The following is a 25175-nucleotide window of genomic DNA, read 5'->3' as shown; positions in this document are numbered from 1 at the left end:
TTACACATCCCGTCCCTCCTTTCACAGCGGTTATTTAAAGATACAACTCCCTCATGGGGAAGTGCTACCTACAATTATTTTTCCCTAAATGGATGGATGGATTTTTGGTCTCTCCTGCAGGAGTAGGGAACTGCCCCGAAATGTGCCAGGAAGCCCTAAGCACTCCAGCCTCACCATTTTTTAAAGCAGCTTTACGGAGGTATATATGACATACAATAAAACTGCACCCAGTTAAGGTGTGTAACTGGTAAGTTTTGACATTTGGTTGCACACAAAATTACCACCACCATCAGCTGGTGAACACAGCCATTGCCCCCCAATTCCCTTGGCCTTTAGTAACCTCTCCCTCCTGCCACTCCCGATGCCCATCTTCAAGCAACAAGGGTCTGTCTGGCTGTAGAGATTAATTTACATTTCCTAGAGTTTTCTATAAATGGATCATACAGTGATACTCTTTTGGTCTGAATTTTTTCACTCAGCGTAATGATTTTGAGATTCATCCACGCTATTGCACGTACCAATCACCGTGCCTCATCGGTGTTCTTACTGCCTCTGCTCGTTAGCTAAGTAAATCCTTACATGTTGGCAAGACTCTCCGGGTGAGAAACAGGTGGGACAGTCTTTAACTTGTGTCCATCTATAAACATCACTTCTGTGGAAACAGCGATACCGAATACCAGCCCTGCCCTGCAGCAATCTGCCTTAGCCCCACAGAGCCCAGGAGTTTCTGTTTTGTTCACTGTTGAACCCTAGCACCCAGACGGTGACTGGCACATAGTAGGTACTCTATGAGTATTTGTGGAATGTCAACAAAGTAGAGATAATGACAGTACCTACCTGGCAGGAGTGTCTGAGGACTAAGGACAGTATGAACCCAGGGAGCTGGTGGCAGCACTGCCAACAGGTGAGGGCGCATTTCACCACTTTAACGACCAGCACAGCCATGCCAGGGCTCAATCCAAGCCCTGGCAGCGGCAGTCAGGCAGTGACCACACTGCAGACAGGCCTCCGGGACTCCCAGAGCCACTCTGAGCTCCGACACACGTGGACCACTCAGGAACACCAGGGGTCTCTGTGGATTCTACCATGGATGGCTTCTTGCCTCTTCTTGGCTGAGGTGTGCATCCACCAAATGTCTATACCTACTGAGCTGCCGACTGCCAGGAAACACAGGAAAAAATGGTGAGGAACAGGCCCAGAGCAGCCCTGGGAGACACCCATTCTGCTCAACCTTCCCGAAGCATAGATGGGTGACAACTCCACGTGCCGGGCACTGCTCCTCACGCCGCTCATGACATCACCTCACTTAGTGACAGGAACTGCATCCTCCTCACATCCCAGAGCAGACAATTCTCTCCGTCTCCTTAACCACATAACACACCGTTTACCCACAGCCTCTGTCTGTCAGGCACTGGTCTATGTAACCATCCATTCTCGTGACAATACCCAGTTGGCATCACTATTCTGTTTGATGGAGGAGAAAATGTAGACTTGGAGTGGGTAGAGCCCCCAGAAACTGAACCGAATCTCTGTGATCACAGCCATGATGGTTTACAGAGCTTGCTCTGAAGTCCATTCTCAGAGCAGCCTGTTCATCAGCTGTTTATGCACAGAAAAGCTGAGGTGCAGAGACAAGGAGGGGCCTGACTCACCCCCCCACCCCCCCACCAGAGGGCCAGAGCTGAGCCCAGCCTGGGTCCTGCAGACACTGCGCTCTCTCAGGCCCCTCCCTTCACAAGCCACATTCCCATGGGGCCACATTCCGGGTATGTGCACGTTCCCACAATCCCCAAAGCTAGGTCTTCGGACAAAGCTGTGAAATAGTGGTTTTGCCTGCCTCCCCCTCCCCGCACCTCCACTGGACGCTGTGAGCCAGTGAGTCAGTTCAACAGGACAGCTCAGCGACAAGTCTGTCCTTTGCTGTCAGATCCCTAATAACTTTTTTGAAGAATCTCCAAAGTGCTGAGGAAGCAAAATTAAGTATGTTGCCATTTTCCCCGAAGACCATCATCATTAAACGCCAAAGGTGCCTTCAATTTCGGCTGGAGGGCAGGTGGCTGTGAAGGTAATGAAATGTGCATTCGCAGACTTTCAGCCGCTCAGGCTCGGCCTGAACAGGATGGGGATTTCAAAGGTTCTGTGATACTCTAATCCCCAGCCTAAGATTCAGCTCCCACAAAGCCCGAAGTGTACTGGAAGGCCCGCTGTGAATTTAGACAGGTTACAGCTTGTCAGTACTCTTTCCACATGAAAAGGACAAGTGATTTGACCCAATTCTAGAAGGTCTTCGGACAAAGCTGTGAAAAACAGTCTTTTCCTATTCAAAGCCCAGAGACCAGTAATTGGGAAACTGTAACTTGCGCTGTGTCAGGGGCTTTCTGGGCCTGGGTAAGACCTGATGTCAAGAGCAATCAGCTTTTCAGAGTGGGGCTGGGGTGACCAGGGGTCAGGTGGAAAACTTAAGAGGGAGCCAAAAACCTCAGCCATCCTAAGTAATGTTTTCATGCAATATTAGAAAAAAATCAAAGTTAATGCAAAAAAACAACTATAATGAACAAAACAGCAACATTTTAAATATGGATAGGATCGGTATAGCTGATTTTCCTTTTGCCTCAGGTTCTGATATGGCTGGGTTGCTCTTTCCATTTTATTTTTTGTTAATCCTCACCTGAGGGTATTTTTTCCATTGATTTTCAGAGAGAGTGGAAGTGGGGGGGGGGGAGAGGGAGGGAGGGAGGGAGGGGAAGAGAGAGAGAGATGTGAGAGAGATGCATTGATTGGTGCCTCTCTGCATGTGCCCCGACCAGGGTGGGTATCAAACCTGCAACCCAGGTGTGTGCCCTTGACGAGGAATCGAATCCGAGAACCTTTTGGTCTGCTACCTGGTGCTCTAACCTCTGAACAACACTGGCCAGGGCACTGCTGCTCTTTCTGAAGACGGTAAACACGCCCAGAAAAGGGAGCGGTTTGCCATCATCACCTGCCACTGGTCACTAAAACACCCTCCCGGGACCCCGGCCTTGCCCCTCCCAGTCCTGGTATCTCACTGGTGCAGTGATCCTTACCAAGTGTGACTCCCACCTCGTCACACCGCTGCCTGGAGCCCACAGATGCTTCTCGCGGGCCGAGAGGGGAGCAGTGGGTAGCTGGCAAGCTGAATTCAGCAAGCAAATGTGGCTTGTTTGACTCCCCAGGTGTTTACAATTAAAATCCGTTGTCAACTTTTTGAAATTAAGATTTCAGGAAAAAATCCAGATGTACCTTCTCTTAGCAAAGAAATGTCTTGGTGACACTGTGGGACACAGCAGCGAGGAGAGTGGCAAGCGCTTGCCCACATGCGTGGATGAAATGCAGAATGATGTGAATGTAGCTGATATGGGGGGAAACAAAGCAGGAAAAGGAAAAGGGAATAGTCAGTCATGGGGGAGAGGGGGTCCGTTTTCAATAGAATGGTCAGAGAAAGAAAATCCTAACTAGTCCAACGAGGTGGGTGGACCTGGAGGGAGTTGTGCTGCGTAAGCGAAGTCAGACAGAGGAAGGCAACCGCCACAAGGTCACACTCACAGGTGGAATCTAGAAGAGCCGAACTCAGAGAAACAGAGCAGAGTGGTGGTTGCCAGGGGCTGGGCCGTGGGGGACACAGGGAGATGCTGGTCAGAGGGCACAAACTTCCAGTCACAAGACGAATACGTTCTGAGGATCTAGTGTACAGCATGGTGACTATAATTAACAGTACTATGCTATATACCTAAAAGTTGTTAAGAGACCAGACCTTAAATGCTCTCACCACAACAGCTGATTGCTAGAATTAGTGGGGTGATCACACTATAAAGTATAAAGATGTCAAATCACTATATTATATACCCGAAACTAAAAGAACGAATGATATCGTATGCAAATATATTTAAATAAAATAATAAAGTGGCAAACCAAAACTTTTCTACCCTCCTAGAGCTGCTGTAATGATGAAATGAGACAGTACGTGTGAGGTGCTTAGCATAGTGCCTGGCACAGAAATGCTCAATAAATGCTGAAACCAGCATCACCACCTCCCCCATCACCTCCACAGTAACACCATCTCGTCCACCATCGCAACTATCTCCTCTATCACCGGACGATAACGATGTGGAGAGATGAGCCCCTTCAACAAGCCACTGTTTTAGACCTTCCACACCCCAGTCCACCCACACGCGGCTCCAATGGCATGCTCTCTCCTGGCACAGTGACCTTCACCGTTCCCTCTGTGCCGAAATAAGAGACCAATCTGTGCTGCCAAGGCATTCACCAGTTTTAAGAGCTATATTATTTACATCCCTGTCTTTTGCATCGAACCAAAAGGCAGCAACCTTTCCAGCACTCGGCACATGGTAGGCGCTACCGGGTAAATGGAGAACAGAACTCTTTCCACCCACCTGCCTCCCCTTTAGATACTCAACAGCTATAAAATCATATATGAACTCTTCATATGTGGGGGCTTGAAAGACCTATATACACACTGCATGCAGAGACTCTAAATTCTAGTTCCTACAGATTTCAAATAATCAGGAAGCTGAAACAACCAGTTTTTTTATAGTGTCACACTATGATAATTGATGTTCGTAATTATGGCCATGAGGAACGGCAAGTTCCTTAACTGCTTTCTAAATTATCGAAGATCAAATTATGTGCAGTTGCATTTTAGCGTTAAGTGTATTTTAATTATATTCTCATTCTTGGAAAATTAGTAACTCACATGGCTGAAATAGATGATCAATGCAGCTTTATGAATAAAATGTTCTGGAAAAAGCTCAGATTTCCAAAATGTTTGCACAAACCCTAGCATAAAGAGTTTTAATTTATATCCTCTCTTTCTCCAAAAAAAAAAAAGAGAAAAAGAAAAAAAGAATATAGCCACTTATAATAATAATCAATTGTACTATGGGGTAGTATTTTAAAATTACATAAGAAAATAAAAAGAAAAAAAGAGGCAAAACAGATGAAGCCCAAAAAATTGAAAATACATGCCACAGTATCAGCATTTTAGCTAAAGATGAGCCTTCATTTGCCTCTGAGCTTCCTAGCAGCCAAGGAAAGAAGATCAGTGACAGCATTCACAGCATCCAAAAGACCTCACTAGTCAAGAACACCATTCCTGGTACTTGCACCTGAGAGAAATTTCTCTCTCACAGAAATTACTCACATGACACACAACATGTATAGGCAACAACATCCATATCTACATGCTTGTAGAAAATACAAGGGTCATTTTTTATTGATTTTCTTGGTAATCCTCACCCCAGGATATTTTTTCTTTTTTTTTTTTTTAGAGAGAGAGTGAAAAGGAGAGAGAGAGAAACATCGATGTGAAAGAGACACATCAATTGTTTGCCTCCTGCACACACCAGACAGGGGCTGGGGGCCAAAACTGAGGTATGTGCCCTTGACCAGAATTGAACCTGTGACCCTTCAGTCCACAGGCCAATGCTCCAAGCACTGAGACAAACTGGCCAGGGCACAAGGGTGATTTTAGGCCAAGGATCAAAAGTTCAAGTGCTACTAAAAATAAGCGAGATAGGTGGGGCCAGGGGAACTGCAGGGGACAGTTGGTAGCTAAGGAATGTAATAAGCTGAAGTGTGCATAGCATCTGGAGGAACATGGGCCTAATACTTCCACGTAACCCAAGTTTTTAAATTATGAAATATTTCAAGCATACAAAAAAGTATGTAACACATACATACGTGTAGGAAATAAATAACAGTAATAAAACAAATCTTCTAGTACTTTTGAGAATCTCTCCCTGTTATCATTACCCTGATTTTTATGTTTACAATCCCCTTGATATTCTGAATAGTTTATCCCATGTGTGAATTCCTAGCCTATCTTCAGTTCCAGTCTACATTTTATGGATATCTATTCTACATTTTATGGATATCTATTCATTGCTGTATTGATCTGCTCTCTTGTTGACTGATATTTGTGTGTTATATTGAATGTTTGCTGCTATGATCAATGTGATGGACAGAGCTGTATGAGTCTCTCTTGGTCTATGGGAGCAAGTGCTTCTCTAGGGTGGGGCTAAAATCTAGATGTTTATATTGGCCAAACTAATTCCAATTTAAAAAGAGCATCGCCCTGCCTGGTTTTGCTCAGTGGATAGAGTGTCGGGCCTGCGGACTAAAGGGTCCCAGGTTCAATTCCAGTCAAGGGCAAATGCCTGGGTTGCAGGCTCAATCCCCTGTAGGCGGTGTGCAGGAGGAGGCAGCCGATCAATGATTCTCATCATTGATGTTCCCATCTCTCTCTCGCCTCTCCCTTCCTCTCTAAAATCAATAAAAATATACTTTTTAAAAAGAGCATTATGTGGACCAACTCTATGTGGAAGAAAAACGCATTGAGGGCTGGATGCTATCGGCTGCTGGTGTTCTGCAGCAACACAGGCTGATGCAGAAGAATAATTCTATCAGCAGCTTCATGGCGAACTGCAAAAGAATAATTCCACCAGCAGTAAAACAATTCAGGCCGCAGTGGCTCCCCCAGGACCTAGCTTAATTCAAGACAAAAGGGCCTTCCGTGGACAGACCACATGACCTTCAGACAGGATTCGCAAATATCATTTCTTAAAAAATGAGTTTTTCAGACTTTCGGATGGCATAAAGTTTGACCTCACACCCACACACACCCATAGGGAAGACATATTTATATGATAATTACATGGAAACAAAATGTCAGAACAGACCCCAGTGTCTACAGTGATTATCTCTGGAGTGAAAAGCAAGTGAATTTTCTTTTTTTTAAACTTCTACTTATGTGTATTCTTTCCCAGCGATCTTGTTGCTTTTATTCCTCGTGCCATTCTCCCGAAGCATCCAGAGAGACTCCTCTTGAACTAGGAATGCTTACAGAAAGTGGTAGGTTTCTTTCAAAATGCACTCCCCCTAAATAGGGCTCCAAGTCAGTACCCTGTGCTGTGTAAAAGGCATGATCTACCACGAAGTTCCCAAGGTGACGGAAGGGCAGATCATTAATGATAACACACAGAAAATCACAGGGGCCCTAGCCAGTTTGGCTCAGTGGATAGAGCGTCGGCCTGAGGACTCAAGGGTCCCAGGTTCGATTCCGGCCAAGGGCATGTACCTTGGTTGCGGGCACACACCCAGTAGGGAGTGTGCAGGAAGCAGCTGATTGATGTTTCTCTCTCATCGATGTTTCTAACTCTCTATCCCTCTCTCTTCCTCTCTGTGAAAAATCAATAAAATATATATTTAAAAAAAAAAAGAAAGAAAGAAAATCACAGGGTCCATTCAAAAAGCATGTTAGAATCATGCCTCCTTACCTGTAGAGGTGATTTTTATTTTTATTTTGTGGGAATGAGTTTTCATAATGAACACAGCTGAGCCTCACTTCACTGCTCTGTAAAGTGGCACTAATCACCCATACCCTTCGTTCAAGGATTTATACGCATTAAGAATGCAGACTGCCTGGACCAGACAGGCACTCACAACGATGGCTGGCTGACAGCATGACCCCATCACCACCACCACCATCACCACCATCACCACCCCCCCAACCCCCATCATGGAGTAGGAGAACTATCTGGACCAGAGACTGGCACACTAGTACCTACAGGCCAAACACAGCCAGCTGTCTGAATGGTAGATAAAGGTTTATTAAAACGCAGCCATGCCCCTTTCTTAAAAATTAAATGGCCCAGGGCTGCTTTAGTGCTGCCATGCAGGGCGAGGAGCTACATTTTGTGCCCTGCAACACCTAAAATACTTATTACGTGGTCCTTTACAGAAAAAAAGTTTGTGACCCATGATCTAGAAAGTGTAAAGTGCTATACAAAAGAATTTTTATAATGCTGATGTGTCAAAAAAAATTGTAGGAAATTTACATTTCATCCCCTACATACAAAAAGGCTGCTGGCACAAAGTTTCAGATGAAAAATAGCATTTCAACTGCTGACAGCCAATTTAATCCACTCAATTTTATCACTTTTCATCCAAATTGACCACCACTTTTGCTTGAAAATATATTCCATCAAAGCAGTTCAAACCTCAAACACCGGGAAGGCAGCTGTTATGCTATTTACAGAGAAACCGATATCTTGCTCTCCCTCTGAGCCACAGCAAAAGGGATCGGAGAATTCTCCATTAGTTTCAAAAGCTTTCATGACCAAAGGCAGACTTTTCAAGAAGACAAAAAAGGTGGTGTTTTAGCATTTAAATCCAGTTTTTGTCACAAAGGAAAAATAATTTCTACATACAACATAGTTTGAATTGGGTTGTTACCACAGAACACATTTCATTTAGGAGAGAAGGACTGAACTTAAAAGACTCATTTTCAGAAGCATTAATCCCAGGCCCCTGGAAATGAAAGAGCTGGCGCACAGAAGTTGGTCTTTGTAGAAAAAAAGTTTTCAAGTTTTTGTAACACTGCTCTCCCTGCCCAACCTTTACATTGTTAAAGATGGATGATGGATCCTCCTTTTAAACCACCTGGAGGGTGTCTTATGGGAGTGGGGGGAGAATCAACAGAACCCAATTTCAATCTCCTTTGCTATAGAAATAGCATTACTTGCCCCAAGCAGGCTGCAGAGTTGCCTGCATGACCTAGGACAGTAGGTGAATCGGGCATTTTAAGGTTCCATGAAGGGGAAAATAAACTTAAAAAGTACTTGTCACTGTAAAGAAAGAGGCTGACAGTTGGCCTGTAAAGCTGGGTTCTGAGTACTGAAAATGGAGCCTGTGAGTCACAGGAAGAAGCGGGCGCTTTCGGCTCCTCACTTCCCTTTCCAGAGGTGAAATTTACCTTCGTCAACGGAAGCTCGGGGAAGAGCAGGCTGCTGCTGGGGAAATTAGTCACAAAGGGAGTTGTGAGACAGAGTTGTTTCCTGAGAAACAAAACTACGAAAGCTGTGGGCAACTTGGCACACAAAAGTTCTCAGGCTGGTGAGAAGAGGAGGAAGGCCAGGGACTCTGGCTGCCTCTCCCAACTACCCGGACTCTGGCTGCCTCTCCAGGCGCGTGCAAACGGTCACAGTGGATTCTTCGTGAGGCAGGAGGCGGACCTCACCGTCCGGGCTGGGGTCCTCGCTAAAGAGAGCCCGTGGGTCATTCTGGTAAAGTCCACCCCAGGACAGGCAGAGGTGCAGAACCAAGGAGGTGAGAATGGAGAGATTTCTGTCCACGGGGCTCTGCCTGCACTGGGCCTGGGTTCGAGGACCCAGAGCCCACAGCAGTTCTGGAAATGAACAAACTGCCCTCGGCCAAGCCAGGAGGGAGGTGAGGAGAAGGCTGGTCAGGGCAGTGACAGAAAGGCCCTGAATCCAGCCCAAGGGGAGGTGTGTCCTCATCCCTTAGATGAGGATCAGGGCAGGGGCCAGGACTAAGTGGGGGGGCGGGGGAGCAGAGATGACACTTTCGCGGTGGTGCTGGCTGCAACATGAACCCGAAGCTGTCCAGACTCCTGCACAGAGGGTGGGATCTGGACTTCCCTGGCCTCGGGGGGAGAGGTGCCCTCAGAAACCAGGATGACCCACTCTCCCTGAGTGAGCACAACAGGCCGCTCTCAGCCCATTGGAGGCCAAGGCCCACAAGGAGACTAAGCCCTGCCTGTCTTGTAGCTACGTCCTGCCTGGCGGGGCTCCAGGCTGTTCCACTCAGGAGGCACACGTCTGTCCCCAGCAGGTAAGTAAGACGAGAGAGCCCTTCTCCAGAGCCCGCACACCACCAAGGAGAAGAGGCTGTGGCAGGAAGCAGTGCATTCAGTTTGTTCCTCCACTTTCAGTCTGAATGACACCAGAAATGACTATTCCCAGGCTACAGCTGAGGACAACTGAGGCTTGCAGAGACTAGGTCACGGGACCAGGGCACACACCTCAGGCCACGACTGAGGCCCTCCTACCCTGGCCAGCGTGGGGACGCCGCCCTCTCCTGTAGTTTAAATTTAAGGTTCTTTTCCACAGAGAGTGGCTGTGAGGTCAGGTCTGGAGTTTCCCACTCAGCTCTGCCACCTATTATTTATGTGACCCTAAACATCACCCCCTCACCCTGCCTCAGTGTCCTCTACACAACAGGGATGAGAGCAGTACCACCACATCGAGGGACTATAAGGATCAAAGATCAATTGAGGGCTCAGAGAAACGCCTGGCCCAGGGTACGGCTGAACAAACCCAAAGTAGCCAGCTTGACATTACTGAGAAAGATACCTGCCCAAAAGAACAGAACGGCTCCAAATTAATTATTAAAAAGGATTCTTCCTGCTTTCTATTTTTTTAATCCACTCAAACAAGCCTCCAGAGTGGATTGATAAAAATATTCAACTTCTTTCTACAGAGCTATTGGACCAAAGCAAGTTATTAGCTGAGCTACGTAATTCATTTAATTTGCACTGTAATAAGCCAGGAGAAGCGACAAAACCTCAGTGCTGCTCCAAGCCCATTCTCTGGTCTATTTCGAGCATTAGAAAAGTATTCCGCAGCGAGAGTCACATAATGTGTCAGGAAACAGAAATGGTGAGCTTAACCTCCAAGGAGGGCCATCAAATCTCGGTGACACCTTTGCAAACGAAGGCACTGTCTGCACAGCGAGGTGCAGGACCCCAGCCACGGCTGCATCAGAGCCGGCTGACAGCACCCTCCTCGCCTCCCCAGGGGTGGCTGGGATATCCTACCCAGTCTTTCTGAGCTCCGGGCTCCCGGCCTGCTGTTGTGAGGGTTAAGTGAGAGGATGCATGGGAGGCCCCAGATGGGCTGTGGCACTCAGTAAGTGCTTATTAAATGGTATCAGCTGTATAATTTGTATGTCACAACTCATTCATTTGTTACTAGCTGAGACACTGTGGGGAAAATTTCAACTTATTCCACTCAAGAAAGAGGCTCAGGTGGATATTAGCACGATTCTTACACAAGCTTGGACCAGGTCAGCGCACCTCTGGCTTTTGCAAACCTATCAGCAGAGCCACCGTGCTTTGCGCCAGCCTCTCAGTGGAGGAGAACAGGCAGGCGACGGAAGGTGTGGCCCCTTTAGATAAAACAAACAAGAGCATCAAGCTAGGAGAAGCAATGTCCCAAGTCTGACTACCACATATCAAGGACCATTTCTGAAATGACAGCGCACCCTCAGGCAACGCTCTTCACAAGGTGTTTCCCAATTACAGCCCAGCCAACTGCCACCAAGCATTCCCACTGGAAGTCCCCAGGCGTGTCCCTCAGGACCGAGCTGCAGAGGCTGTGCAGGAAACAGAAGTCTCCTGGCACCGCTGACTCGACCCACAAAGCCGTGTCTTCCTGAACAGGTCGGAACTGAGAGGGAAGCGCTGTCAGATGGCCGAGAGCGCGGGGGTGGGAGGTGTGGCCGCCCAGGGTGCCTGTGTGGCCGCCCATGGTGCCTGTGAGGGACACTCAGAGAGGAAGGGCAAAGGAAAGAGGAAACTTTCCAACTGCAGCACCTGAAAGACGAAAGGCTCTAACACAGTGGTTCTCAACCTTCTGGCCCTTTCAATACAGTTCCTCACGTTGTGACCCAACCATAAAATTATTTTTGTTGCTACTTCATAACTGTAATGTTGCTACTGTTATGAATCGTAATGTAAATATCTGATATGCAGGATGGTCTTAGGCGACCCCTGTGAAAGGGTCATTCGACCGCCAAAGGGGTCGCGACCCACAGGTTGAGAACCAATGCTTTAACAGGAATGGCTAATAAAAGGACAACCTTCACGAAACATGGGGAGGGGAGGGATGAGGAGAAAGGAAAGGGTTCCGGGTGGAAACACCTGTGACAGCTCTGGAGATGAGTGAGAACCTGTATGGTTCCACGTGCGCTGGGAAGTATGACTGAGGAGAAGGCAAGAGCCAGAACATATAGGGTCTAATGTTAACATATAAAAATGTGTGATGTTTGAATGAACCTAAGGCCAAGGTGAGCCCCTAGAGAATGTTGAGCAGGAAAATGCCCAGGTTGACTGGGCCTTCATCAATCTGCCTCCCATACCCGCATTTCTAGTGATACCTGCTAGATTCCCTGGTGGGGTAGGCTCATGACCTGCCGCAGCCTGAATACTGCGCCCAACCCCCCGAGGACAGTCTCCCGTACCCCTCCCATCGAGATCAGGTAACTTCAAGAAGCCACTTCCTGCCTTTAGGAGGAAAGCAAATATAAAACAGGCCCCAAATAGTGTGTCTGAGATGCTGAAAACCAGCCACCATAATTACCAAAATTTTTATCTATCGCCCTAAACGAGGTCTGGGCCATCTTCCCAGTGTCTCTCCCAGGAAGGTCATCTGCTGGTTCTCAAACTCCCAGTTCAGACACACAACTGGAAACGAGGCTATAATAGAAATAAAGGCTGAGCAGAACACAGGCTGGTGACACCGAGCAAACAGCACCATCGACAGAGGGTGCAGCCCCACCATGAACTGGAAAACAAGAGGCCCCAGGTTCACAATAAAAATCAGAAGGTGTGCGGGGACAAACGTTAAAGGTCCCTCACAGGAACAGGGGTTACCGGCAGCTGCGCCTGCTCTGCCTTGTGCAATGGCCATGAAAAGCCAAGGGGACAGAGGAAAGACAGACCTGCCTGGGGACAAGGGGGCACTGCCACCGGGGGAACCTTCTCTTCTGCTGCACTGGGCAGGTCACCTGAGCACACAGGAACAGAGTGGGGGCATCATCCCATGGGCACAGGCCTGCCACCTGGGCAAGCGCTCAGGTGTGTTTACAGCAATATGGCTTATGCCCGGTACTGTGCCTGTTGGCTAGAATTTATTTCTATTATCCCTCCTTATCCCTGTGATAATTCCCTTGGATTTGACAAGCTCATAGCTAGTATGCATGTCACTGCTTTCATAGTCCTGGTTCCTCCTGGAGTTGAAAGTTAAAGCCAGCAGGAAGGCCTGACTCCTGCTTTCCGCCAGCCAGGAAGAACCATAAAGAAAGAGTGCAGACTCCAGAGCCAGCCAGCCAGCCAGGTGCCATCCTGGTTCCCCACACGAGCCCTGTGATCCTGGGCAGACGACTTACCATCCCAAAGGATGCAGCGATATTAAGTTAGACAAGCCCATGTAACACAATTAGTGCAGGACCCAAAAACGGAGTAAGCCCTCAACTTACGCTAACTACCTTCACCATCACCGTCGTGTCTGATGGTTTTTTATTTTTAAACTAGGAGCCCAGCACACAATTTGGCGCCACCCTGCCTTGACACTGAACCTCTCCATTGCAGAGCTCCAGTGCGCCTGGCCCAGCCCCTAAACCCTCTGGCCTTCTCTGGCTGCTTCAAGCCCCGCCCTCAGTCCCTCCAGTCACCTAGGGCTGGTCTCCCCTTCTCTGGGTGCCTCCCCGCTCCCGCCCTGTCTCCAGAACAATGCCCCAGCTAATATGCTAATGACCTGGTCATTACCTGTTACAGCCAATCGACCATTAGCATATTAGCTCTTTATTAGTAAAGGTAGACATCATCAAAAGCCTCATGGGTCACAGAGTACCATGCACAAAACAGACCCTCAAAAAACACTGGTGGGAAATTCTCCAGAACTGGCAACCCAGTTTCTTCAACTAATGGATTATAGTAAAGAAGAGAGGGAGGGGAGGAAGTTTTAATGGGAGAACCTGGAGACTTTAATGAGAGATTAAGAGACTTAGGAGGTCAGTTGACCAATCACAACATGCGGATAGACCCCATTTAGAAACGTATTCAAACATTTGTTTGAAGTGCAAATTTGAACACTCACCAGATATTTGATGATATTAAGGAATAAGTGCTAATTTTTAGGTACGATACTGATATTATAAGGCCTTTTTTAGAAAATGGAGTTCTTAGACATTATTAGAGAGATATTCCAAAATATCTGGGGATGAAATCAATGTTTTCAAAATGCTGTAAGAAGCCAGCAGGGTAGGAGGATGCCTGGACGGAGCAAGCCCAGCCCTGAGCTGACAGCTGCTGCAGTTGGGTGACAAGTACACGGAAGCTCATCCTATTCCTCTGTCTATGGTACATGTATTTGAGGTATGTCTAATATAAATGTTTTTTAAAACACTGATGGAGTCCCCTGTGGAGACAGCCTGCTCTTCTCCATGGGAACCTGTCATCAGGGAACTAGTTCATCCCTGAACGAGGGCCCACAGGAGGCCTGGCACCCTCCATGCTGGGGAGACCCTGCAAGCTGTGGTCACACCTCCTTTTAGCCAAACTCCCAAAGGCCAGTGTGGATATGGCTGATATTAACTGGAGTCGATGTATAAAGCCCAGCAAAGAGCAGAACTGAGAGGCAAAAAAAACCCTGGGCCTGGTCCCCTTGCATGAATTAGATGCTAAGGCTGGAGCAGTGAGGAAGGCGAGCGGTGAGCAAGGGGCCCCTGAAAGATGCTGTAAAAGGTGTCCCTCACTGATACTCCATTGGAGATTCACTGGAACAGGAATGGGCCTCCTTTATAAGGCTTTTTAATGATTGGGGGGGGGGGGGTGTTTTTTTCAAAGAGCTCTTATCTTTTACAGAGATATCCTGAAATACTTAGAAATGAAATAATGTGAATCTTGGATTTGCTTCAAAATACCACGAGAGAGAGAGACTGAGCAGTGGGCCAGGACCAAGATGAAGCAAGACTGGTCCGGAGCGCCCTAACCAGTTTGGCTCAGTGGATAGAGCGTCGGCCTGCGGACTCAAGGGTCCCAGGTTCGATTCCGGTCAAGGGCATGTACCTTGGTTGCGGGCACATACCCAGTAGGGAGTGTGCAGGAGGCAGCTAATCAATGTTTCTCTCTCGTCGATGTTTCTAACTCTGTATCCCTCTCCCTTCCTCTCTGTAAAAAAATCAATAAAATATATATTAAAAAAAAAAAAAAAAAGACTGGCTCAAGAGTTACTAACTGCTGAAGCCCGGTACGGGCCGGTGGAGGCTCACTGGGCCCGCCTTCCTATTCTGCCCCACGTCTTGCTCTACCCCTGCTGTGCTCTCCTTGGCCTGTGCTTCAACACTGCCAGTCCTCCCTCTGCGACAGACCTTCACTTCCTCCCAGGTGGCAGGAAAGACTCAGCTAGCTGCTGATAGGTTTTTCAAATTTTAGGGCCCTTGTCATTGACCCTGTGAGCTTAATGCACATCATAACGTTTCCCTCCTCTAAAGAGCCCATGTTTCCTCCTATTAGAACCTAATCCCTCCCAGCAGACTGCTCTGAGCCATGATGGTACAACTCACTTTCCATATGGGGTTCCAGAAGCCACATCTATCACTCTTCCATTTTTCTACATTTTCGACTTTTCCATAATAAAAAGAGTTTAAGAATTCCTTGGAGGTTTAGCCTTGTTGGTTACTCATGCTTCAGTGAGAATTACAGCTAGCCCTCTAGAAAAGAGACCTCCTCACCATTTTTCACTCATCCTAGCAAGCACGTAGATGCTGTTTGCCGGGCGAGAAGACCTTTCTCCCCTAACACGAGGTCAGAGCCTGGCTTCCATCACTCAGCATGATGCAATTAAAGGAATAAATAAAAACAAGCTCACATCTCACTTTAGAGTATCCGTTTAATTTGATCTCACTCAGAGCCTTCATCCTGAATCTGGTATTTTATTTAAAGCCCATCTTCTTTTGCACAAAAATGACTCTCAGATGCATCAAGAGTGTTGGAACCCACTGGTGCCAATTACGAAGCAAGTGCTGGCGGTGTAACTGCTCCCAAGGCCCCGGCTGCTTGGGAACTTTCACATTTTATTAAAATGATGATCACATTCTGTTATCTACAGTGTGTGATTATGAATGTATTTTTTATGAGCTTGATGCTGAAGCTTACTTTTCCATTAATAGTAACTCTGCCATCATAATGAGAATAAACATTGCTAATATCCCATTTATGTCACCCCTGAGCAAAAATTCAGGGACTAAATACACTCACAGGGTAAATGATAAGTATCCTAAAATTTGAAAAATCAATCAACAGTTTAGCTGAGTCCCACCACCTGGGAGGAAGTCAAGATCTGTCTGCAGAGGTGGACTGGCAGCATGAAGACAGGTCCAAGGTGAGCACACAGCAGGGCAAAGCAGGACCGGGGGTGGCGGGAGGGGGGAGTGGGGGGGGGGATGAAGAAGGCAGGACAAAGCAGCCCTGGTAAGCAAGGGTGGAAAGGGAATGAAGGAAATGACATCTGCTGATCACACGCATGTTCAAGCCGCAGATGAGCCAGGGGGCTTTGGAGGTAACAGAAACACTTCCCTCCTAAGCTAAAAAGGACTCGCTGTGCCAGTCAGGAAAGTGGGAGCATTGGGCTCAGAGAAGGGCTGAATCCTGGGCAGCTCCGGCAGGTTCAGCACAGGAACCGGCTGAGCCCAGGAGCCTCCCAAGCATCTCTGCTCTCCTTACAGAAGTCCCCGGCACAGGTCACACGGCCACTCCTGGGCCAAAGGAGGGTAGGGAACTCAGACTCACTCCTCCACCAAGGCAGCAAGCAATGGTGGGGAGGGCATTCCTCCCAAGGAGATCAGAAGGGAGGCAGAAAGGTACACGGTATCTCCTGTCCACCACAAGCACTGAGCCAGATGCTCTCTACTTAATTCTCACAGCCACCCTACGAGTTTGTGCTATTGGCTACCTTTTACTGACGGGGAAACTGAGGCGTAGAGAGGGCACGTGGCCTGCCCAGTAACACGTGGCAGTAAGTGATGAACTGACCTCGGTCTGTCTGATGCAGGGTATCGACTGCCCTCTAAGCCACTAGGCTGCAGAAGGCGGCAGCAAAGAGATACAGGATGGCAGGCCAAAGGCTGCCCACATTTTGCATTCTTCTTGACGGCTATTGCTGGGAAAGAACAGAAAAATCTCTGGCGGTGAGTCTAAATCAAAGGAACTGTGCTTAAAAAGGTAAAAAAAATCTTAGAACAGATCTATCCTGGAGTGCCCAATAACTTTTATCTTCAAAACCCACGGTAACAACAAATCCATTTTCTCTGATATCTAGAGCTACAAGAGGGAGAACTTCACAAAAGAAATTCCAAGTGTCATTACTAGCAATCCCAAAGAAAAAGGGAGGGACATTCTAGAAGCTCCAGCTAAGTGCACTACCTCTGCAGAACTGCTGTTACAGACATGGCGCTAGGACCTCAGGAGGCAGACATAACTATGTCTGCACCTCACCCTGCTTCCTGAGGATCATAACGGACACATCTACTTAACCCCTGAGAGCTGGGAGCTCGCTGAAGACAGGCATGGTGTCTGGTTCATCCTTATAACCCAGGACCAGACTTGGGTAACAAAGAGCGAATGCTATTCATAGATGAACCATCAATGCCTTTGCAGTCAAAGAAAGAACTCCACCTAGAGAGGTAAATGCCATTTGAGGGGCGTCTCCTATGACCTCACACTTTTTGTGGCTCATATCCCAGAAGCATCTCCCAGGGTAGGGAAGCCACTGCAGGTGGAGAAAGGAAGCTAAAGGCTGGGCACCTGGAAGGCACTAAATAAGTATGTGCTAAGTGAGTTGGTAGCATCCATCTGTCTGTTACTCAATGTCCTCTCCAGGCTCTGCAAACTAAACTTTCCCCTAACACTGAGAGCCAGAAAAAGTCTGCCTCCTCTAAAGAACCATGTTCCCTCCTATTAGATACCTAATCCCTCCCACCAGGATGTGCTGAGCCCTGGTGAGGCCATGGCACAACTCACTTTCAATCTGGGGTTCCAGAGTCACACCTATCACTCTTTAACCATGACTCTGAACAGCTGAATCCATTCAATAGACTATCACTCCCTTCAATATTTATGGGGCTCCCACCATATGCAGGAGCTGTGTCAGGCAATGAATATACAATTAAAAAGATAATGCTCCCAGTTCCCAAGGAGCTCCCAGCTGGTGTTCTATCACAATTTGCTTCAGAAGCAGGTAATTCCAACCATACGAGACACCTCCATCCCCTTCTTCTGTAATAACTAAGGATATGAGAGGGACCCAGCAGTTTCAAAGCTGTTATCTATGGCTGGCTTTCCCCTCGGCTCCTTCCGGTCATTCTTTTAACCATGATGAGCCTTCTCTGCTGTCCAGTCCACCTTTCGTTTCCTCGATGAGCTCGCCTTCCGGAGCAGAGCAGGGTTATGAGTCTGAGCTCGGGTGATTTGAAACCAGCTCTGCTGCTGACCAGCTGGAAACTCTGGGGCAAGTTACTTAACTTCTCAAAACGCCATCTGTGAGCAGTATTTGCCTCACAGGATGCTGCTGAGGACTGGCAGTCCATCTCTGTAAAAGCCTTAGCATGGTGCCTGGAAATAAAAGTGTGCACCCACAGCTGGCCGCTGGCACTACAGTAGCTGGTTTATAATTAGTGTGTTTATACTAACGTTTCTTCCCTGCCAGATTAACCTACTCCTGCCACTCGTTTCCAAAAGTTAACCATCACAGGGTGTCAAAAACAATCTTTCTACCTCCAGTCCTTGGCCCCTGACGCTCCCCAGCTAATAAACGATGGCTTCGTGTTGACTCTGGGTTCTGAGCTGTCCAGATGCGAGATGCTGGGTCACTGAGCATGAATGTGTAGTGTTCAGGGTTTGTGTGCAAATGGGTGAGGTAAATTTTTTTAAATATATTTTTTATTGATTTCAGAGAGGAAGGGAAAGGGAGAGAGAGAGAACCATCAACAATGAGAGAGAATCACTGATTGGCCACCTCCTACAAGTCCCACACTGCGGATTGAGCATGTGCCCTGACCGAGAATAGAACCATGACCTCCTGGTTCATAGGTCAATGTTCAACCACTGAGCCACGCCAGCTGGGTGGGTGAGGTGGTTTTAATGCTTTGAGAGACACATAGAAAAGAATGTTCAGGAACTCCCTTTTGATTGGGATGAATCACAAAAGTAATTCAAATGTTGGGGTACTTTAAGTAGTCATGTTATTTACATTGAGATGTTTCTTCTTCTGAAATGGAAAGAGAAGTACATCAACTTCTCCCTCACACTCTTTCATCACTCCACTCCAACACATGTTTAGAACCCTTTCTTGGCAAAAGCCAACTCATTCATAGAACGACAAAACAAGCATCACACAAAACACTGTAAAGAGCTCGATTAATGCTAACAGAGAGTGTCCCGCAAAAGTCTTGCTGCAATGAAATGCTAGTAATATTCACACATGAAAGATCACTGACAGAACCTCACTTTACAACCAAAATAAAGAAAAATCTATCTGGAATGGTATGTTCCACTGAAGGAACATCTGTGCTTCAGCCTCAACATCTCAGGTCATTGATGATAACAATCAATTCTACTGCTCCCAGGGTTAGGGAATCACAGAAGCACAGAAATCTCTACACCAAGAATGTCAAACTCGAGGCCCAAAGGCCACATGCCTTGTTTAATTGGCCCATATTAGCCTTTGAGTTTGACATGCTTGCTCTACACCCACCCACTGCTCCTTCTGCGGTGGAATTCAACATTTCACTCTCTGGCAGCTAACAAGAGACACATGCAAGTGGGTCTGACAGTAACTGGAAGGTACGACTGTATTCTCAGATGTGTGTACACATGCAAACATAAGTGACTTGTAATAAACACCACCATGTGACCACCATATACACACACCTATATGTATTTTATATACCAGTTATGTAATCAAAAACTAGCTTCCCAGCTTTCCCATTGAGTATGGGGATAATTAATTGTTTCTGATTTTTTGAAATAAACAACTTTATCATATCAAAGAAGTATCTTTATTCTTCATTTATAAAGAATATTTTTATCACATATCAATGATCAATATAATCAAATGGCTTTTCAGTACCCATCAAGATCAATGTCTGGTTTTTTTCTTTTGATCTATCAATGAGCTGACTTGATGAATTTCCTAACATACTAAGCTATCCTTGAAATCCTATATAAATCCTACTTTTATATGGATTGTTCCTTTAATGTGTGACTGAATTTGGGTAATATCTTTCTAGAATTTTTATGTATCTGTGTACAAATGAGGTGAGTCTATAGTATTGTTTCTTAGACTATCTTTGTTGGGTTTTTATATCAAAGTAAAGCACACTTGAACCAAGATACAGAGATACGATCTATGTATAGATACAGCTATATAAATACAAATATATATATATATATATATATATATATCCATAGATTAGGCTTTAAGGAAATATAAATAGCAAAGGGCTTTTCGGCAGGCTTGAAGGGTTTCCTAGAAACCACCATAAAACCATCCAGGCTTGCTACCTTCCAGGGAAACAGTTGTTTAATTACTTTTATAATTTTCTTCCACCAGTTTTTTGGTACCCTTCAGGCAGTTTGCCTCATCGTCAATCAATTTTGTTATCTTCAGAAATGTTATCTTAGAAAATAAAATAGTCCATTTCATCCATATTTTCACATTTGTCAGCCCAAAGTTGTATGTGATATTCTCTCCAAATCCAAGGGTAGATATGTTTTCTTATTTTTAACATTACATATTTATGTCTTTCTTATTTCCTGGCCAAAAGTACCCAAATTTTCAAGTAAATAATATGTTTCAAAGAACCAGCTCTTACCTTTCTTTATCAAGTGCAGTGCTTTGGCTGTTTTGTTAACAAATGTTTAGCAGACTGGGCCTATTCCTGGGAAGTCCCCAAGGCAGCCAACATTAGTGATAAAGGCACAGACCCCAAGCCTTACCTCGATGAGCTTCCTTTCATAGGAGCTCGCTAGATCCTCAGCAACTTCTCCTGGCTTCTGCTCAGCAACAGTGACTTCTCCATCAACATTCCAAAGGTTGGGTACCACTTTAGGGAAAAAAAGACATTCCATAAATATTTTAACAGTAATCAAACATTATTCTTCCAGAAAACACACACACACACACACATACTAATAAAAGGGTAATATGTTAATTAGACCGGGGCAACCGGCCATCTTCCGGCCATCTGACTTCCTTCCGGACAAAGCCATGGTGGTGGGGGCCAAGGCAGAGGCAGTTAGAGGCAATCAGGCTGGCAGGGGAGGGCAGTTGGGGGCGAGATCAGGCCGGCAGGGGAGGGCAGTTAGGGGTGATCAGGCAGGCAGGCAGGTAAGCGGTTAGGAGCCAGTGGTCCCAGATTGTGAGAGAGGGATGTCCCCAACTGGAGAGGGTACAGGCTGGGCTGAGGGAACCCCAACCCCTCCTCCCATGCACGAATTTCGTGCACTGGGCACTGGGCCTCTAGTATATATGTGTGTGTGGCACACACACATATATACTAGAGGCCCGGTGCACAAAAATCTGTGCACTTGGGAGGGGGGGGGGAGGCGGTGTCCCGCAGCCCGGCCTGTGCCCTCTCACAGTCTGGGATCCCTCGGGGGATGTCCACCTGCTGGCTTAGGCCCGCTGCCCAGGGGATCAGGCCTAAGCTGGCAGTCAGACATCCCTCTGGCAGCCCGGGAGCCCTCGAGGGATGTCCATTTGCCAGTGGGGAACAGGCCTAAGCTGCAGTCGGACATCCTTAGCACTGCTGAGGAGGCGCGAGAGGCTCCTGCCACCACCGCTGTGCTGGCAGCCATCACCCTGGCTTGTGGCTGAGCAGAGCCCCCACTGTGGGAGCACACTGACCACCACGGGGCAGCTCCTGCATTGAGTGTCTGCCCCCTGGTGGTCAGTGTGTGTCATAGTGACCAGTCATTCCCAGTTGTTCTGCTGTTAGGGTCAATTTGCATATTACCCTTTTATTATATAGGATAGAGGCCTGGTGCATAGGTGGGGGCCAGCTGGTTTGCCCTGAAGGGTGTCTCGGATCAGGTTGGGGGTCCCGCTGGGGTGCCTGGCCAGCCTGGGTGAGGGGCTGAGGGCCGTTTTCAGGCTGGCCACACCCCCTTCAGGGTGGGGGTCTCCACTGGGGTGCCTGGCCAACCTGGGTGAGGGGCTGATGACTCTTTGCAGGCTGGCCAAGCCCCCCAGCGGGGACCCTCACCCCATGGGGGTGTGGCCGGCCTGGGTGAGAGGCTGATGGCCATTTTCAGGCTGGCCACGCCCCCCGGCGACCCAAGCTCCCAGCCTCCAGCCTCTCCATTTTTTTCCCCCCTGGGATTTATTTATCTTCTATAATTGAAACTTTGTAACCTTGAGCATAGCCCAAGGCTGGCCAGGGCAGGCAAGAAGCTTGGCTTCCTCCATCACCGGGGGCAACCCGAGCCTCCTACTTGCTCTAGCTCCATGGCCGCCACCATCTTAGTTGGGTTAATTTGCATACTCGCTCCTGACTGGCTGGTGGGCGTGGCTTGAGCGTAGCAGAGGGACAGTTAATTTGCATGTTTCTCTTTTATTATATAGGATATATATATTCTTTTTTTTTAAAGATATTTTATTGATTTTTTACAGAGAGGAAGGGAGAGAGATAGAGAGTTAGAAACATCGATGAGAGAGAAACATCGATCAGCTGCCTCCTGCACATCTCCCACTGGGGATGTGCCCGCAACCCAGGTACATGCCCTTGACCGGAATCGAACCTGGGACCTTTCAGTCTGCAGGCCGACGCTCTATCCACTGAGCCAAATCGGTTTCGGCAGGATATATATATTCTTTTCCAAGTAGCTTCTCCAGAGAGAAAGCTCTTTTTAAGAGGGAAAAAGAATCACAATTACTACTTACTTCAACATTGCGACATTTCCACCCAATGGAACAGTGCAATAAAGTGAATAACACATATTTAAAAATGGAAGAACTGTCCTAGAGACAGATGCACATTCCAGGGGGAAACAGACAGTGGGCTGGAAGATGGGAGAGCCTATACTTGAATCCTTTACATTGGTCAAATGTTTTTTTTTTTCCAATAAAAAGTTTTCCTGTGAGGCTGTGCCTGCCTAGATCCAAGTGAACTGATAGTGGGGGTCAGAGTGCATGTGGAACCAATAAGAGTTGGCACTGATAAATTGTACTTAAAGTGAAAGCTCTGGAAATACTCTAAAACCAGTGCACAATGGCAATGCATAGAGAGATTGGCTCCCAGGTGAGCACAGGAACCGGCAGAGTGTTGAGAGGTGAAGTTGAGAGAAGAGGAAGCGGTTCACATGGAGGTCAGGTGAAGAAGCTGTGGCTTTAATGAATAGACATTAAAGGCTTTGCATGTGCAGTGATGTTTGCAAAACAATGTTTTAGGAAGACTGGATATGGAGAGGCGGGACTTGAGTCTGTCTTAAGTATTGTAGGGGGTGGTACATTGTAAATATTTGATGTGTGCAATGACTAGACAGAGGGTAGATGGAGGGGTAAGAAGGAAACACCGTGCAGCATTAGCCCATGTAAGATACAATAGAGGCTTGAATTAGGGCGCTGGCCTTTGCAGAGGTTGGACATTGAAAGCAGGGAAGACAGTCAAAGGGTTCAAGGGAGTAGGAGGGGTTTGACTTAGGCACAGACTAAGTCAAAACAAAGCAATTCAGTAAATGCTCTTGAACACAGCATGCTCCGTGCTCTCTAAACAGCCAACTGAACAGCCTGGATCAACCTGGAGGGCTTTACTGTGTAAAATTTAAAAATTAAAAGAAAAACTTCCATTAAAAAAATTAACACGGCTGACACCAATAGGTATTTCTACTTTTAGGTATATACCCATGTATGTTTACTTTGTAGAGAAGAGTAAATAAATAAAAGCTGGGAATGAGCCAGATAATTGCAATAAAAGTAGAACAAGAACAGGAAAAATCTGCCCCAGCGGTTAAGAAAAAGACCCAGTGGCGGCAGTAAGAACATGGACCAGCCCAAGTCGGAAATGAGCAATGACTGTGCAGATCCAGCTTCCGGGTGTCTGCAAGGTGAAGCCTCTGGGAGCCCAGCACAGTGTGATGAGGTGGCCATGAGGCAAAAAGAGAAGCCTAAGGCCAGCTGGGCAGTGACTGGGATCTGAGAGATGAGGGGATGGGTGAAAGGCAGTGGCACCAAGGGAGACAGTGAAGTGGGCAAAGGCTGGGCAAAAATGAGGGTCGCTGAGCCTGCACTGCCCTGTGGCTCCACTCCAGCCCCCTCGCTAAGCCTCCACCAGATCACAGCTGGTTAGAGCCCACAGAGGCAGCAAGCCCCTGAGTGACAACAGGGAGCACACAAGGATGAAATCCTAAGTTGTTCCCACCCCGGTGGTGACTACAGCTCCAACCCTACCATAGGGAGTGATCAAACAACAACCTAAAGCCTGAAATAGGTGCTTAAGAAAACTGTAAAGGACTTCCAGGTAAAGTTGACAGACTGACACACTAATTTATATTCACATTTTCTCAGAATCCCACTAAAATACCAATTTAAAAAGTCCTTTCTAAAGGCCTCACGACCTTAAAGAGAAAGAGAATGAGAGAAGAAACAAGACAATCGAATTTTAGAAGCTCAGAAGCAAGTAGGTAACTGGACCGGAGAAAATGTCATTCTTAGTTGAGTGAACAACACCAAACACCACCTTATAAGAACGGAACAATTCGCAAAAGGCCGAGCGATCGCTAGCACCAGGCTCTTTGGGGAGTGGGAAGGAGCACGGGGCTCAGAGGAATGTAACTGGAGTCTAGGGTTCCTTCTCCGGAAAAGGTAAAACCGTAGGTTTGGACTAAGTTAAAGGCAAAGGTATCTTATGGAAAACAGGGACATAAATAAAACACACTGATTTCAACGTTCTACCACCTCTTCCCCGCCTCCCCCAGCCTCCCATTCCCAGAATAGCTGGCAGCCAACCTATACTTGTAAGCAAAGGAAGAGAACGTATTTTCCTATAAATCTAACTAACTGGAGGGGAAAGATATGAAGAGATCAATTTGGGGGAGGAGGGTCTCTCCAGTGAAACAGCAGAGCCAGATCGCCCCCAGGAAATGATGAAAGATTCTAAATCAGTGTTTTAGTCCCCACGCCTGCCTCTGATAGACAGCCAGAATCACCTTCCACTTGAGACGAGCACCTAAGTTGGAAAGACAGGGACCAGAATAACCAGAGAGAGAAAAATAACTCATCGGAAAGAGAAACAATTTAGGGAGAAGTACACTTCAAGAGCAAGCTATTAGTAATATTCCCAGAGAGAGAGAGGAGATGGTGTAGCTGAGAAACAATAATAGAGCAATATTTATTTTAAAAGGAGAAAAAAATAACACAGGAGAGAGCGAAAAAGCTCTTTTGGAGAGCCAAACTGTGATAGCCAAAGGGAACACTAGATATACCAGTAAAGACCAGGAGGTAAGAAATGTCTAGAAATAGAGCAAAGGTATGAAACGAAAACAGAATGAATGAGAGTAC

The 25175-nt window shown here is 47.0% G+C and overlaps 1 protein-coding gene across 7 annotated transcripts in view; it reads right to left on the bottom strand.

Annotated features, from left to right (window-relative positions):
- The window catches only part of SNX29 (sorting nexin 29), a 391693-nt gene that overhangs the window by 141064 nt on the left and 225454 nt on the right, over positions 1–25175 (bottom strand). For all 7 annotated transcript variants that reach the window (XM_023760220.1, XM_023760222.1, XM_014462290.2 and 4 more), the window contains one exon: positions 20615–20721. In XM_023760220.1, the coding sequence (XP_023615988.1) occupies positions 20615–20721 (107 nt within the window). The remainder of the gene's footprint in view (positions 1–20614; positions 20722–25175) is intronic.

The sequence above is a fragment of the Myotis lucifugus genome, unplaced genomic scaffold (assembly GCF_000147115.1).
Source record: "Myotis lucifugus unplaced genomic scaffold, Myoluc2.0 scaffold_176, whole genome shotgun sequence".
Taxonomy (NCBI): Eukaryota; Metazoa; Chordata; class Mammalia; order Chiroptera; family Vespertilionidae; genus Myotis; species Myotis lucifugus.
This window is presented reverse-complemented; position numbering and strand designations above follow the sequence as displayed.